Consider the following 14,112-nt stretch of genomic DNA (forward strand, 5'->3'; position numbering starts at 1 on the left):
CTGTTGAAGGATCCAATTAAACTGGAATACACTTTGTGTAGCTTTCGTAATCATGATGACTGATTTCAATGAGTTTACTCTTGACTTAACCCAATATAATAGGAATGAAATCAAGCTACTTATTTTCCTGCTGTGTATCCAGATCTGATCCCCTTTGAATGTTTTGAATAATGTCTTTTTTTCTTCTTTTATTCTAAAAGAAAAAAAAACGGGGGGGAGGGGGGCAGAGAATAAAATTTTGAGGTAAAGAAAACAAGTAGCTCAATAAACACCAGAACCAATAAAGCCTGGCTTCCCACACTTTTGTGTCTTGTGGATGTCTGAGTTTGATGTAGAACTGAAAATGTAAATTATTTTTTTTTCTTACAGTTCGTGAATTGATCTCTAATTCGGTCTACAGCCTCTCTGTAGCTTTGTGATCTCTGTCTTCATCCAGCTGCTCTGTAGAAACAGAATTATGCTTTATTTTCTGGTCTTTCCCATTTAGCAAGACCATGTAATCTTTGCTTTCAAAGAGGTCTTGGTCACCTTCAGATTCTTCAGGTGTACTCTTTCTTTTTTTTTTCCTTTTTAAAAAATATTTTTTATTTTATTTGCAGTGTCTGATAGACGTGGAATAGTGCCAAAATAGTACCACAGCTAGAATGGTGCACAGATTCCACCTCCTTGCTATGCAATGCAGTGCTTACTCAACAAACCCTTTTGATTCAACAGCAAACCACCGACACCTACATCTTGGTGTTTGTATTGTAAGATGGGAGAACAGCTGTACAGAGTATTTTTGGTTGACTGTATGAATGTTCTTTGGCTTGTGTATGAGATTCCTGTGGCACATCTCAAAAGTCCTACTGAAGTAAGCTAGATCCATAGGGTTTTGCTTCCCACTGCACTACCTACCCTATCTTTTTCCTGGCAAATCCTTGTTGGCTTTCCTTATCATAAATTAATTACACCTCTCATGTTAATTAGGAGGGAACTTCTAGTGAAAGCCGTTGTTTGACCTGAGGAGACATGCTGCAAGTCCAGAAGGGTGGATGGCCGTTTTCAACAACAGATATTTCTAAATATGACTGAAGTTTAACTCTTGAGAAAAGTCCTGAGACTGTTAATTGTTCATACACGCTGCTTCTGCAAAATTATGTTAATGGAAGGAGTTTAAATACTGATAGAAGAAAATTAAATGCAATTATGATAAGCCATTTCCTTTGATGCTCTTTTTTTGCATTAGCCAGTCCATAAATATTTTAATAATTTCATGTTAAATTGTCCTGTTGGCTTAGTGCTTTGCTGCATGCATATTCATACTCAACTGTGAGGACTACGGAAAGGCCTACTCTCCATTTCATGACTGCATCCAAATTTATGCACTTTCAAATGAAACCTGTGCAAAAAGGGATGATCTCCCATTTTATAGGGGCAATGTAAACGCTACAAGGTATTTTAACGTGAAGGCAGGTCAATCAAGCTGTAATCGTCTCTAATTAGCACTTGCAGAAGCTGTAATCTTTTTATAAACTTTCAGCTGAGCAGCACTTGGGTGAAAAATTATTTTCTTGCCTGGAAAACCATTAAAAATTAATTTCCTTTGGTTCTGTAGGATATGAATGAGACAAGCACATGGTCTCGCACAGGAAGGAGCTTTTGCCAATTAAAATTGAGCACACAGAGCTCAGAGTGGTGTTCAGAAAAAAAATAAATTCTAACACAGTTTTTGCCAGATCTTAGTTTGTCTTTTGAAGTGTGTTTTTCCTTTCAAATGACTGTAATGAATGATAGTGAGGGCTGCTTTGCCGTATCATACAGAGGTTTTTTTTTTAAACTGGAATTTTTATGGATTTTTGGTTGAAAAAAATAGTTTTGCTGTGTTGTGTGGTGAGCCCTACTGAGAGTTTATGCTGCTTTTGACGTTCCTTTCACTTGCATACTCCCGTCCTGTTTTTATCTGCTAAGCATCTGGCTGAGTGTTTAAGTAGCTGCTGAATAATGTTTCCATTTTAGCAAAGTTAGGTCTCATTTTTTGCTGCCTGCTCCTACTTCTGTGCATATTAAGTCTTAAAAAAAAAAAAAAAAAAGTAGATAAAAACTCTTTGTGTAAAACACTTCAAATTCCTTTCGTCTTTTTCTTCTGCTGGAGGAGATGTGGCTCTGGTGAGAAAATTATTTGGTTTGCCTTTTTTTGGTTTTGCTAGTTTCTAGTACCTTTTAATTTTTTTTTTTTCTCAGTTGTTGGGTCTCTGGTCCTGTTTGTTGCATAGTACAGTATTGTGTAAAATACAAGACTGTAAAATACAGTAATAAACAGATCTTTGAAGAAAAACATGTGCAAAACCCTACCAAACATCTTTATTTCTTTTTTTATTACCAACCAGAGCTGTCATTTGCTTGGATCTTCAATGAATACCCATCCTTCGTACAAGAGGACAGACGGCGATTTGTTTCTCAAGAGACCGGTCACCTCTACATAGCCAAAGTGGAGCCGTCGGATGTGGGAAATTACACCTGCGTTGTGACCAGCACGGTCACCAACAGCCAAGTTCTTGGGTCGCCCACTCCTCTAGTGCTGCGCACGGATGGTACGGCTCCCCTTCTCTACCCTGAACACGTAACACGTCTAGTCGTCGGTGAACGTTTGTGTCTCTTACAGGGTAACCTTTCACGCGTTCCCGGAGTATTGATTGCTTTGTAAGAAGATAAACTGTTTTGTGTTGCGTTATTTCCTCCTCTCTTCTCTTCAGGCTCCCCTTCCTCTCCTAAGTCTGACAGCGATTTCACCGACAGGTCCCCGTGCTTCTCTTTATAAATGGGGTGCGAGAGAAATAAGCTCGATGTAATGCTAAAGAGAGAAAAAAGGCTTTAAAAAATACAAATGACCTTTTTTTCAATTGTCCCATGTAGGTGTGATGGGAGAATATGAACCCAAAATAGAAGTTCAGTTTCCTGAGACACTTCCTGCAGCGAAAGGCTCAACTGTGAAGCTAGAATGCTTTGCACTAGGAAAGTAAGTTTTCGACTTCGCCCGTACTGAAGGTTGAAGCCTGTTAGGGTTCATCTGCACAAGAGACCTGGAGTTCCGGCAGTCGTTTGGGTGGTGTTTTCCAAAGACCGTTTTGGGCGTCGCAGTTAATGCCTTGGAGTAAGAGGGCAAAGAGCGTTGGAGTAATTTTTTTATTTTGTTTAGAATTAAAACGTGTATGTTGGCGACAGAGGAATTTACATTTCATTTCGGCTTATCTTGAATAAGATCAGTGCAGTTTTGCATATATCCTTTGACCTAGCTCTGCTTTTTCTGTATAGAAGGAAGTGTTGTTGACATCTGGGAGAATTTTGTCTGAATTTTACTGTTAAATGTACTTGATGCTTTCATAATATTGTTCTTCCTTTATAGCTGAAATAAAGATTAAAATGCATGCCTCTTCTGAATGATATTTCACACACAATTGATATATTTCCTCTTTCACAAATGATCTGAGAATCCGTTTATGTTTCTGTAAATGTATTTACGTACCACTTTGTGGTTTATTTGCAGACAGCTTTGTCAGGTGTTCATAATTTTAAGCACCAGATTGATGCTTAATCACATGCTATTGCTTTGGTTCCCTGGCTAGGTGAGCGGAAGTTTTAAAATCGGAGAATGAGTGGCTGTGTTGTAGGATGGGAATTTCAAAAGGCTTGCCTTGATTCTCCTTCCATGGAAGACACGGGTAAATCTCGCCTGTCTTCAGGGGAGGCCAGTGCTGATTTACAGGACGTTTTACGGTCATTGGACATTCACACAGATACTCATGAAAAATTTGGTACCACAAATTATAGCGTATGAAACAGAACGGTACATGCCATAGTGTCTGACCATCTGTCCTATACGGTATGAATGCCACTTTTTACACAAGGTTCTAGTCACTTTGAGTTCTATTGTATATTAGTTTATGTTTCTAATTTTGACAGTCAAGTACTTGAACCAAAGCTGTTTAAAATCCCGTTATTTTCCTTTTAGCCCTGTGCCTCAGATTAACTGGAGGAGAACTGACGGCCTGCCATTTCCAAGTAAAATAAAGCTGAGGAAATCCAATGGCATGATTGAAATACCGAATTTCCAGCAGGAGGATGCAGGACTGTATGAATGTATTACTGAAAACTCAAGAGGAAAAAACATTGCAAGAGGCCGTCTCACTTACTATGGTAGGAAACTTCCTTTCTCCTTGCCCCTCACCCTTCTTTCCAGGTGAAATATAAACCGCTCTGGAGTGTTTTGGGGTTTATAGCTTCTGCAATACTATCAAGCCTTTGGGCTTAAAAATCCGTGGCATCTTAACTGCTGGCAGAGAATGAGAATTTGTGCACCAGGTTTCTGAATAACTCTTGGAATAAATGTCCAGGCTCAAAAGGGTTGCAGAGAGTAGCGTAGGAAGTGCTTGTGCTTATTTTTCTATGATGGAAAGACTTGTTTTGAAACACTTCTTATTGGTCCATTGGTGAAACCTTGGCTTTTCAGTCAATTGGATTTGTTTGGGGGATCATTTAGGCCTCACATTTACAGGAAATACAAATTGTATATTGCTTTAGGAAAAGATTAGTGATGTATATTGTCAATCCTTCGCTTTTAAAATGGCTAATTTTATTTTAAATGAGTAAATAAATGAGAGAATATAATCCAGCATAGGAAATGAAATAATATGAAATTTAATAGCTGGAAACAGACAGAGTCTCTTGTGCATTTAAGGCTATGGAGTGAAATGAATATCATCAAAGCACATTGGTGGTGTTTTAAAGCTAGAGTGATTTGCAGCAAAGTGGTAATTGACAATTTTTGTTAAAGCCAGATCTCAGCAAATATAATTTTCTTTAGGTAAATGGCAATTTAAAGAGTGTTTCAGACTGTGCTTTGGAATGCTGTTCCTCATGTAGGAATACTTGAGGAAAGATTATTTTTTTTTAAAGATGTATAAAAAAACGTAGGGTGTAGCTACTGTGCAACTTGGAGCAGATGTTCTTGCCATGTACTGCTTCTGTATGGGAAGCTGCTGTTTGCTACAACACGCAGAGTGCTGCAGTGTAGATTTTAGTCGATGAAGATGTTAATTTAAAGCACGACAGATTTTATAAGGAGGAAGGAGAAGAACCTTCTCCCCCGCCTCAACTTCCAAATTAATAGTTACACCGAATCAGTGCCCTGTCGTTGGAAATGTTCAAGGTTAGGTTGGACGGGGGACTTTGACCAACCTGAATTTTCCATATAGAGTTGTAGGTATGACTTTTTGAGACACTGTATGAATAACATGGGGCAAAAGACCTGAGATGCTTTATCTGCTGGTGTTATCTGTCATTCCAAACGTGGCACTACGCATTTGATTTTATAAAGTGACTTCTATTTGCTACTTGAAAGTTTCAAGCAAGTTGTGGTTCGTCTATTAGTTTGGCTCAGTATTCCTACTCTGGTTTTAAATCAGGGCAGTTGTAAGACACTTCAGTGTAAACTACGTATGAAATAGAGGAGATTTGTTCGTTAGTTCTTGTCATGTAATTACAACAGTAGACAATCTTGGAGTATCTGACCTGCTTTCCAGATTTTGCTTTGCTCATCAAGGGATACAGAGCTGAAACAAAGGATGTCACTAGTCAATAAAAGCAAGTGACTTGCAGCTTTGTGACAAGTAAAGCAGTGAACGTTTTCTTTACAAATCCAGCAAGGGATTTGAACCCTCAAATAGAGTTCATATTCCAGTGTAAACGCCTGCCCATGTTAGATTCACCCCTAATATGGATGTTCAGACTAAAGAGAATAATGAGACCTGTAATGGCGTTAATGGCAGTCCAGCTGTTTCATTTCATTTGTTCTGCTTAATGAAACCCATTCTGCAGAATTAAATAGATTTAAGTAATCTTTCCTATTTTGTTACTTGCTTTGTTGTTGCAGAAAGAATGCCAGCAAGTCCGTAGTCGGGATAGGATCATTTTAACACTTTTTGATAATTTGGAGGGTTTTAATTCTGTTTGTAGATTAATAACGTTTTGTAACTGAAGATAGCATCTTCTGATGGCTTGCCGCTGTGCCTGATATCAAAGCTCAGAAATCTGTCTGGTAAAGAAATCTAACCGTATGCCACTCAGTCTTTCAATAAAAGATCAATATTTAAGGAAGCTGTTCTAAAAGCAGATGAGGATTTGGGGGAAAGTAATGTAATGTATTGAAGATTTAGAGTAAAAAAATGTCCATCTGCCAGAAAGTACCAATGCTGGCAAAGATGATACAAATCGGTGTGGTAACAATAGTGGATGTTGGCTGCTGTTAAAACGCGTTACTGGTGGAAGGATAAGATGTGTCTGTTAAGCATATATAGAAAAATATAAACATTGCAAACGGACAAATGCCTTTTTATTTCAACATTTATTTTCCTCCCCTCAGCAGAACAAAGCATGTTTCTGGCTTGCCCAAAACAGAGTGTAAGAAGGATTTAGGTTAACAGTTTCCAAGTTGTCATAGTGAAATAATGTGAAAAATAAATCTTCAGGGAAAAAAATTAGGCAAAAATTTTCCATGTGACTGAAAAATTGGTTTTCCTTTCTTTGTAGATTTTAAAGGTTCTTTGTAAATGAAACAAAGCTAGTCCTAAACAAAAGCTTGAAACATTTCATTGCTCTGCTATGAAGTGAAACACTATTACTCTCCTGATTTTTTTTATGAGCTGAAACCGTAAAATTTGGAATCTGAAAATTGCATTTTTCAGTGCATAAATTGTTTGATTAAAAACAGAAAGTTGTTTTCTATGCTATCCTCTCTATGCTTCCAATAATGAGTTATGGTCTTGAAACCACAAAGCACTTGAACATGGGCTCAACTTTAATCATGTCCATAGTAATTTTCTCAAGAATGCTTATAAATATGTCTGGTTTAGAAATTCCGTGCACATCCATAACTCTCTTTATGAAAAATAAAAGGAGCCTGTTTAATTTATTGTGGGTTTTAAATACAACTCTCAACCCATAGTTGAAGTCCATAATTAAAATAGATACTCTAAAACAGATATTCTGGCTTCTTTCATAACATCACTAACAGACTATTTAACTTCCTTTTTTCTCTGGAAGGATTTTATCAAGAAAAGCCCAACATCAAATGTTCAGTTTATTGTCATTTGTACAATTCCAACATTTGTTTAATGCCAGTTTTCTCCTCAGGGGAGTTCAGAATGTGCTAAAAATAGGAGCAGATTATCTAACTTTGATGTAATATAAAACCTGAATATATAAATAATTTGCTTTCACTTTATTAGTATATTTTGTCATCGCTATTAGCCCTTTCCATAAAGAGATAATAGAAGAAGAAAGAATCTATGGAGACATTTTATGGCATGGAAAAATGAGAAGAGATGAAACGATTACATTTTTGTGTTTTAAGATGCAATTAAACGTGTAACATGGTAGAGATATGTAAAGCAATTAATTTAAAGTATAATTGAAGAAAATATATTCTTAATTAGCACATGCAATTTAATGGAACTCATGCTTGACAGTACCAAGGTAAAATGTTTAACAGGGAGAAGAAAATTCTGCTGCTGTTCTCCTTTTGCTCTGCAGTGGTGGACTGTGATAGCAGAGGCAACCCACCCCCAGTAATTCACGGACGCTACATAATTTTTTAGTATATCAAAAAATACTTATATATTTTGGTATTTGTTTTGGTAATAACGTGCCACCAAAGTTATACTGAAACTACATTATTCATTTATGTGGAAGAGCCTCACTGTTTAAAGCTTTTGTCTAATAGACTGACTCTGTATTGTCCACGGAGATGTCTTCAAAACATTAACTACAAAACTATAAATGACTAAATAACACCAAGGAGTTGCTGGGTTGGATCAGTCTAGAGTTTTAATTGTTGATGCTGTCTAATGGTTTAATTGCCTTGCTACAGAGACAAGTCGTTCATCTTCTTTACATACTAAAACTTGCCCCAATGACGTAGCAGTTACCTGTTGCTTGAGAGCATCTTTATTTTTGAGTGGGAGTCAAATAATGGACATCTTCTGGGATGTGTTAGATGCTTCTGTAGTTTTTTTATCAGAAAAAAGTTCTGCATGCTTAAAGGCAGTTTGAGTTTTGAGATAAAATAAGGTTCATCACTGCCATAGGCATCAGTATGGGTGTTACAGCGTGACTTTCAGATGTACTACCTAGAAAAGTGAAGGTTACATTTTCCGATTGGGTTTTTTCCCAGCATGCTTCATAGCTGCTTTCTCTTGAACTATGGAAAGTTCCTTTTGACTCTGATTTATTGCCCAACCGCTGAGCTATCCAAAGGTATTTTCAAAGCAGGTTTCCAGCCCAGCTTTCATACTGTAAATTTCAAAGTAAAAAACGTGTATAAGCAGAGCAGGCTGCATCTTATGTGCAAGCCCCAATTAGGGACTGCTCTGGAAGAGCTTCCCGTAGTCTTCTGCCTCCAAGCAGAGGCATGGCAGACCTCAGTACTCTGGGAGAGCGCAGTGCCTAGGCAAAAGTCATGGGCCTGAAGCTCTGCCTTTTCCTTCATGCTGTTCTTATGGCTTACAGAATTAAAAGGAGATTTTTATTGGAGTCCCCTACCTTGAAGGAAATCATGCATGAAAATACATCATGCATTGTGCATGATGCCCCACAAATTATTTATAGATTAGATCCCAGCAGAGCTTCTGAAAAGCATCAGCTTCTTCAGACGTTGCTTCCAAGAGCTTCGTTTCAGTCACTCATTGCAGTTGGACTTCATTCGCATCAGCCCCCAGAACAGTCATCACAAAGGATTTTTTAAAAGTCTACAAGAATGGTTCTTCCTTTCCTTATGGTCTGCAGGGTTGCCCTTGAGTGTAATGAAGCAACAGTTGTTTTCTTCAGAAAGACCTGCCTGGCCTAATTAGCCAGAAGAAAAGAGTGGTCGTAGCCACCAAGAAAAGGATGACCGAGTCTTCTCACTGGGGTAAATTTTATGAAGTTACACACTTATATCACTTCTTGCCTGTGGGACCATGAGTATTGCAAGGAATATTTTAGGCAAAAGCAACTGAAGCAAAATACATGCTAGTGCTTTTCCAAGTGACTGGCCATGAGGCTGATGGCTAACCTTCTTCAGAAAATCAGTTACCTACAAGTATTTCGTCCTAAGGGAACTTTATATGAATCTTTCATGAAGACTGCACAGCAAGCTCCTACGAATTCTTAATATTATCACACAATGTGTATTCCTGTCACAGTCTCAAACCCTGCACTACAAACTCCATTAAAATTAACTTTCCAACCTCTCGACGTACAGGACATCATCTTTATTTCATCTTAATGAAAATATGTTGCCCGCTTGCCTGTTCCTTGCTTAAGGAGGAAGGAGTGGTGTCTCCTCAGGAAGATCTAAGTTATATACCAGGCCAATGCAGTACCTCCATGAGAGAATGAGGCTTTGTAGCCAAGTCATTTGTCTTCCTTCAGGAGCACAGATGTGGCAGTGGTGGTGGAACCAGATGTTCTAAGCAGGTAACATCTGTCTAACTCTGACTAGACCTCAAGAGGAATAAAGCTGTGTATTTGGAATCATTTAGGTACAGTCAGGCAGAGCTCAATAATAAGGACAGTGCTTTGAGAGGGTATGTAGATCTACTGATACGTGACCTTCTGTCTGCACTTTTCTCGGCTGCTGCAATGTGGGCATCTTTACCTTGGCCAAGATTCGGAGTATGCAGTGGAATATTCCCAGCTGGAATTGCCTCTGTTCAGCTGCCTTTTCAATTTTGAACTGGTTAGTTGAATTGTTCTTTTTCAAAGAGTTTCTAGTACTTTTACAGCCTTCTTTTTAAAGACTTTGAGATGTGGCAGATTGAAAAGGCTGTTTTTCTTTCTGCTGAATTCCTTCGTCAGTATTTTGAAGAGAAAAAGAGCCTTCCTCAAGAAAACCACTAAAGTCTACATCAACACTCTCTTGCGAATGAACAAGAACCATAAATTTCTCTCAGTGTGGCTTAGGAAGCTCTGTTCTGTTCATTTCTCTTTTGAGTGGTTGTCTTGCTCCCACGCTTTCCAAAAAGACCAAGTTTATCATACCTATTGTGGAGACTTGGGAAACCCTCCTATGGAGACTGTCTGACATGAAAAGTCCTAAAATGAAGAGTCCTGCAATGAAGATTTATGGTGTAGACAATGTTTTTCTTATTTATGGAATTGAATCCGTGATCTTGAAATTGAAAATACGCTATATTTAACCTACTTTTGAGGGGAGATAGGCAGCAGATGTGAAATATTGCACATGTATGGAGCCATCAGTAATTCAAGTACTGTTGCTTGTGGCATAGACATTTAGGTTTGCGAGGTGCAGGAAGCATGCCAACGTGGAGTCCTGAGCTTTCATCCCCTTGACACATGTGGGGCAAGTACGCCAAATGACAGTGTGAGATAAAGCAGTGGCTCTTTCTTGAACTCCAGTGTTGTAACCTTAACTTTCAAGGTTTAACCAAAATTACCATCGGTGAGATAGCCTGACACAACGATCAGGTCATCCTGTCTTTCAGAGCTGACCTGGATGAAAAGAGCGTAAAAAATGTATCATCCCCAAATCAGTGGAAGGCGTTAATCCTCACGGGGTATTAAGGGACATGCGAAACAAAAGAAGTAACAGAGGGTTCCACTGTCAGCAAGTATTGGTGGAATTCCAAAAACCTCCTAAGTTAATGTCTCAGTGAATACATTTTATTAAGTTCTTCTGTGAAAAGTTAATCCTAGGTATGTGTACATAAATCATAAATAGTATTAATCCTCGTTATCGTAAAAATTTGGTATTGTACATAATTATGTTGAGATCTTTTCACTGCATTGCAGGATGTGTGATAGAGAGAGAATTTGTATGCTAGAAAATAGTGAATCTTTTTTAATGAAATTAATACCAACCCTCATCCAAACATTGGTCTGCTGGTCTTGTGCCGATGGCAATGGAACAGGTTCAGCTCTCAGCTGTGCTGCAGACTTCCCTTGTGGCCACAGGCCAGTCATTAATTTCCCTGGTCTGAATTAATTGCTGGTGTAACTCCATTGTACTAGGAAGTTCAACTGGAATTAATCTGACCTTCTGTGCTTCCAAAACTCATCTATTAAATAATAATATTTTCCTCTATCACCAGGGATGTGGCGCTTTTTTTCTAGTTGTTTCGATATGAGAGCAATATGAGATTTTCCTAAATTACTGATTTAGGAAAATCTTTGAGGTAATTGAATTGACTCTGGAAAATTCTTTTGCCCTTAGCTTTATATTTGCAACCAAGTTTCATCCTACTTCTTACCTGCTTTCTCCATATGCAATATCTAGAATTTATGTTTTCTTGGAGAAATAGCATATCGTGAGATTATAAACTCACTCGTAACTTAAATAAATTTAAAGAAGATTCACACGAATTAGCTATAAAAATGTTGTGTTGTCGTGTGAAATAGCACTAAAGGAATAAGCTACTGCTGTCTCTCATGCAGTGTTAATACTGGCTAGCATTAGAAAACAATTTAAATGGTACTTAGAACTCAGGCTGACATACCATTACATTTTTTTTAGCACTTAAAGGATTCTCTTCAGTATTAATTTGATGATTTAGGTACATCAATTATTTAATTCCAGTATCACCACTGATTTTCTTGCCTCACATTTACCTCAATTTCAATGTTGTGTTGTTTTATCATTAATGATTTTAATATTGGTTTCATTAGTTCAGCTTTAGTGATCTGTGATCTCAATTTTCTTTTGGTTTACTGCTTGTAATAAAAATGTATAAAAGGAACAGTGAGTAATTTGTTTTGTTAGCTGACTTGAAGCAGAACTAGGAAGCTGTGTTGGTACAAACCAGTCTACGCAGAAAACTGATGAGTGCCGTGCAAGTTAGCCTTTGGATTTGCATATGGACCAGTAACTTGTTAGGGTCTTTGTTGTTGATGTGTATTTCATCTGCAGCAAAACCTCACTGGATCCAGACGATAAAAGATATTGAAGTTGCTGTAGAGGATACCTTATACTGGGATTGCAGAGCAAGTGGGAAGCCCAAACCATCATATAGGTGGCTGAAGAATGGAGACCAACTGTCAGTAGAGGTAATGTTCTGTTTTGAAAATACGATGCTGTGTAGCATTAGCAACTCGAAAAAGTCCATGTAATTAGTCAAGAGAAATATTTGGTACTGGGTTTTGTGTGTTTGTCAAGAGTATCCAGACGGAAACTTCAAAAGCTGCAATACCAGAAACACCAAGTCAAATTATGTTGTACAAAAATAACCCATCTGAAAGCAGATTCAAAAGCAATGAGAGAACCATAAGGAAAGACTGGAGAAGGAAGTTTAATTAAAGTTGTACAGTAAGAACCATAAATGAGGGATACCGAACTTAAATGATTTTGTAGTACTTGCTATTGGCATTTCATTAAAGGTAATAAGAAAACATATTCAAACTTCCTGACAAAAAAAGACATAAATCCTAAAAATTCGTAGGGCCAGCATTACTTGATGCAAAGAATGAAATATAAACAGCAGTGTGGCACAGGTATTTGCTTTAATACAATGGTTAAAGTAAGTTAATGGGAAGTCATACATTTGGTGACAGGGAAAAGAGGTATTTGGAAGGTGAGATACTTGGTCTGCCAGATCAGAAATGCAGAAAAGCAGCTGATACCCATATTAATTTTGAATCTCACAGCTTCATTGAAAAAACTGCTCAGTTCAGGTTATCAGGAATATAAACTATGGGTGCTAGCCCATCACAGGAAGGCATTTTGCCCTTGGCCAATATGTTGTGCTCAACATTGGCACTCTCAGTTGAAGAAGGAAGAGTGACTGCTCAAGTGAGTTCAGCGGATGGCCATGAAAAATTATTTAAGCACTGAGAAACATTTCTTAGCATTCAGAGTACTGCAGTTATACGCTCACTGAAAGGGGTGGTAGTGTTTTGTGGACAGGTTAAATGAGGGAGTACAAAATCTCATCTCAGTGATTTAAGAACATTGTTACCGTATCAGAGTCACTGAGCTGAACTTTTTAACCTCGGTAAGTACAAAAATTTCTTCTCTCATTCAGTCTTCCCATTTCTCCCCTTTAGAGTATTGGTGTCCAGCTGTTGGGCATAGTGTCAGGGCATAAAGGTGACTTACTCTGGAAACATTTAAGGACTGTAAACTATAGGACTAACTCGTTGAAAGCTGGTGCTGAGGAGACATCAGAAGAGAAGTTCTCTGGGTATAGTGATCAGTTGTCTTCAGCTCCTTGACTGCAATAGTCCTTCTTCATGCTGGGCCTCCTCCACAAAAATCTGCGGTTGTTCCACTTAGCTCCCCTTCTCCATAGCAAATCTTTTGCAAGGAAGAAGAGCAGCTTGGGATGCTAGAGGGAGGATCAAGATATGGAGACTCGGGCTTCTTCCTCTTTGGGATTGTTTTGGCCTTTGACTGGCTGAGCACCTTGCAAATAAACCAGGAGGGGTCCTGTCAAGGAAGGAGCTGACCTGAGCTGTCCTGGCTGCCCACAGATAGCCAGAGTCACCCTGCAGTGGGGCCAACTGTAAGTCCAGGCCCTTAGGAAAAGGCGGAGTACCATGTCCAGATCCAAAACAAAAATAAAAAAAATTCAGAAGATGTTTTTGAGCAAATAATTTGTTCTTTTGTCCATTTTTGTTTCTCTGGTTTTCCCCAAAGGAGAAGCTCCTCTGGTTTTGTCTTTGTCGCTGGTTCCTTTTCTCACCAGTTCCTGCCACTCTGTCCTCAAATGAGTCACTTCTTAACATAACTCAAATAGTTTACCAAGAATAAGCAAGGCGAGAAGATCCCTGTATTTCAGTAGCTTTGTCAGCTCTAAGGCACTTAAATTTGTGTCTTCTGTTTAATGACTGTTGGAAATTTTTCTGCATAGTATTACAGAGAGCTCATTAGCAAATGGCATGTGTGAAATCTCTAAATAGTATGAAATGCCAGTGCCATCTGTATAGTTTGGATTCTCTGGTCTGTCATGAGGAGCCTAGTATGATTATGTCCATATATCTGGGGAAATAAGAGGGTATTTGAAATTGCAAAGCCTCCGTGAAATGGAGCAAGTTTGAAGAATCGGTTTCATACACTGTGTTGCCAAGTCTCTGCATTTAATC

At 38.3% G+C, this 14,112-nt stretch overlaps 1 protein-coding gene across 1 annotated transcript in view; it reads left to right on the forward strand.

Moving 5' to 3' along the window:
- LOC104348337 (contactin-3) overlaps window positions 1–14,112 on the forward strand; it is a 186,539-nt gene that overhangs the window by 145,137 nt on the left and 27,290 nt on the right. Inside the window, exons 3-6 of the mRNA XM_086470315.1 lie at window positions 2,370–2,573; window positions 2,896–2,998; window positions 3,992–4,176; window positions 11,942–12,078. Of these exons, the coding sequence (XP_086326441.1) occupies window positions 2,370–2,573; window positions 2,896–2,998; window positions 3,992–4,176; window positions 11,942–12,078 (629 nt within the window). The remainder of the gene's footprint in view (window positions 1–2,369; window positions 2,574–2,895; window positions 2,999–3,991; window positions 4,177–11,941; window positions 12,079–14,112) is intronic.

This window comes from Leptosomus discolor, chromosome 9 (assembly GCF_034619465.1).
Source record: "Leptosomus discolor isolate bLepDis1 chromosome 9, bLepDis1.hap2, whole genome shotgun sequence".
Taxonomy (NCBI): domain Eukaryota; kingdom Metazoa; phylum Chordata; class Aves; order Leptosomiformes; family Leptosomidae; genus Leptosomus; species Leptosomus discolor.